General features: G+C 16.3%; 1 protein-coding gene across 1 annotated transcript in view; it reads left to right on the top strand.

The window, feature by feature from the left end:
• LOC102671551 (protein Gawky) overlaps positions 1–3,764 on the top strand; it is a 22,498-nt gene that overhangs the window by 634 nt on the left and 18,100 nt on the right. The window contains exons 2-3 of the mRNA XM_006622507.2: positions 2,452–2,501; positions 2,842–2,954. Coding sequence (XP_006622570.1) covers positions 2,886–2,954 — 69 coding nt within the window. The 5' untranslated portion in view covers positions 2,452–2,501; positions 2,842–2,885. The remainder of the gene's footprint in view (positions 1–2,451; positions 2,502–2,841; positions 2,955–3,764) is intronic.

Here is a 3,764-nt window from a genome sequence, read left to right as displayed (position 1 = left end):
ATATATGCGCATATATATATATATATATATATATATATATATATATATGCATATAGATTATATATATTAATGTGTATGTACATATTTACCCATATATATATATACATATACATATACTTGTATACAATTGGTGTATATATATATATATATATATATATTGAAACATGCGCGCGCGTGTAAAATACGCACATATAGCGCGCATTACCCATATATGCGCGCGCGCGCGCGCGTACACACATACGTTACGTGAACTATACGCTTGTGCACAATATATGGCGCCTATGTTGCTAGAAATATCTATTAATGTATTGTTTTACATATATGTATGCGAATTGAGATAGATTAAAAATTCTTTTTTGCAATATTTGTATAATATTTTTATATTAAGTGTGTATATGTGTTTACATGAAACATATGCGTATAGCAATTATCCGTGAAATGTACAAATTCCGTCTTCATTTTGTTCTCCTACTTGTTATCTAACCTTATATTACGCACAGATTTGGTGAGTTGTGCATTTTGATAGTGTTGTAGAACTTATTTGAATTTGTTACTATATTCTTTTTTATTTTGAAAAGTTACAAAGTTCATAATGTACATACTTATTGGTGAAACGGTAATATCGATCGAAACTATGATTTTCATTTCGGTACTCAATGTGTATTTACGACATCACTCGTATAAATTAACTTACGATATAATGTGCGCATATAACTTTCCATATTTTATTTGATGATTGACGAATTTATATTATTCTATGAATAATTGTTGTAATAAAAGAAATTATTGTAATAATATAAACCAAAAACATAATGTGTGTGTGTATATATATATATTGAANATATATATATATATATATATATATATATATATATATTGAAAAATCTTTAGTTTATTATCAATAATTCATATATATGCCATTAATTTATTTATAATTTAAATGATACAATTATATGATCAGAACTGTTTTATATAATTAAACTAATATTATTAATAATGATTTTAAATCATAAATTGTAAGTTACTAATCTTAATAGATTCTTTTGAACAATAATAAGTTTCATAAGTTTAATGAAATAGATAATATCTTATAAATACATTTTATAAATTATACTCATATGATTATTTTACTTGATGCAGAATTATAAAATTGTGAAATTGTAATAGTAAAATTAACTATTTATAAAGTAAGAAATTGTGAAAAAATTAAATACTGTATATGATTAGATATATTATACTATACTATATAAGATTAGAAGAAATAATAAAAAATGATAATCATATTATTTATTTAATAAATATACAGAAATATTTCTAAAAACAAAAAATATATATATATATATATATATATATATATATGTGCGCGCACGCGTATATACATATACGAATATATATATCATATAATATAAAAAATCATATAAATTTGTAAAGATTATTATATAAACAAATTACAAATAGTAAGATATATTGACTATATTATATTTAATATCAAATTTAATATCCATATATATCATAAATGAATGTTAAAATAATTTCAAATAATAAATAATATAAATTATTTTATTTTTATATTATATATATTAATAGTTTTGCGTAAGAAATTAAAAATTTTTGCTATAAAAAAGAGAAAATTATTGAAAAAAATAATATATTAATACTTATATATTAAGAATTATAATTATCTTTATTTCTATAGAGATATATATTATTTATTTATTAATTAATTTATATTTTTTTCATATGTTTATATGTATATTATATGTTTAAATATTTAAAATTACAAAATAAATTATTTGCAAAATACTATTGTTATATAATTTTTATAATGTAATCATAAATAGATAAAAACAAAAATGCAATATTTTTTAAAATTATTTTTAATTTTTAGTTAAATTTTCCTACTTTTGTTGTATTTTCATAAAAAATAATTTCATTTTTTAATTAACTTAATACTTTTAGATGTCCATTATAGAATTATTTTTTTTATCATTATAATTATATAATTATTGATACTAATTATAATCAGAAATATATATATATATATGAATTTAAACATATTATATATTTAAAATTGGGATATTTTACAAACTACTATATTATTATAGCACTTTTATAATTTTATATATTTTATTTTATAGAATAATCCAAAGAATTGTTTTATACATGAAAAATTATAGTATATTATAGTAAACTATATTATAGTAATTATAATATAGTTTTATTGAGAAAAAATATATATTGAGTTAAACTTTGTAAATTTATTAATAAATAAAAATATATAAGAGAAAAGTAATAGTAAAGAAATATGGAACATAATTTCATATAAATATTCTGTGATTTTTTTTCTAATAATTTTTTCTTGTACTAATTTTAAAGATATAGTTATACTGAATTGTGTGAAACATACAAATATATTAATTTAATAACTAAAATAATTTTTCATTATTATAGATCTCCACTGGCATGGAGCTAGGAGCACATTGATAGTGATAGTCTACAAGGTGAGTAATTTTATTTTGTAACATTCATCATTTAATAAATAAGTTTTAATTATAAAATAAAAATAATATGTATAAAATAAAAATAAAATATATTATGAATATGTTTAAAATTTAATTTAAAATTTATTGTGCTTTTAATTAAAAATAACAAGAAAAAATTTTATATTTTATAAATAGTACGCTTTCTTAATTAAAATAGCAATAAATTAATGTAAAATGAAAAATAAATTACTGTTTAATATAATAAATGTTTAAAAAATTATATTAATTTTATTAATATAAATGTTAATATTATAATTTATATATAAGCAATAATAAATTTATAAATAATATTTCTTAGATCTTGGTTTCTATGCATTGCCTGCCAAAGAAGAACTGAGCCCAATGTTTCCACACAATTCTAGTTCACATGAGATTTCTACAGAAACAAATGCCTTCGTACAAAATTCCATGGTAAGTATTAGTTATAAATTATAATATTTATTTAATTTAGTTTTTAAATATTTTAATTTAATCTTTTTTTTTAATCACACATTAATTCATTTAATATTATTCTTCTGAATAAAAATTGAAAAATCAAATAAATATAAAATGATACATATTTATTATTGTTAATATAATGTACAAGGATTATGCTATTATGAAGTTTTTTGAAGAACAATAAGAATTTCAAATATCTTATATGAATATATAAAAAATAGTCTAAGAGAATATTTAAAAGTTCAAATGTTATAATAATCAAAAAAAAAATTTTTTAATTATTTTTTACACAATCTAATATAATTTGCATATTTTTAAAATTATATTTCAAATTATATTTTTATAAAGTAATTATATTACATATATTTTTTCCTTATATAAAAGTATAAAATATATAATTTCATTTATAAAAACTTTAAAACATATTTTCTCATTATTCAAACTTTTAAAATATTTTAAATTTAATTCAAGAAAGATTATTTTAAAATAAATTTCTTTATTAAGATAATTATTCAAATATCTATTTTTAATTAATTATTGAAGCAATTCTTTAANTAATATTTATAAATATTTAAAAATATAATTTATAATTTATATAATTAAAATTTTATTCTATTATCCTCTATAATTTAAATATAAAATATAGATAAATATATAAATATAAAAATATATATAAAATTGGTTAAAATAAATGTATATGAAATTAATAAAAATTGTTTAATAAAATAATTTATATTTATATACAAAATTATATACATAAATTATATACAATAATATATAATT

Source organism: Apis dorsata, unplaced genomic scaffold (genome assembly GCF_000469605.1).
Source record: "Apis dorsata unplaced genomic scaffold, Apis dorsata 1.3 scaffold_694, whole genome shotgun sequence".
NCBI lineage: Eukaryota > Metazoa > Arthropoda > Insecta > Hymenoptera > Apidae > Apis > Apis dorsata.
This window is presented reverse-complemented; position numbering and strand designations above follow the sequence as displayed.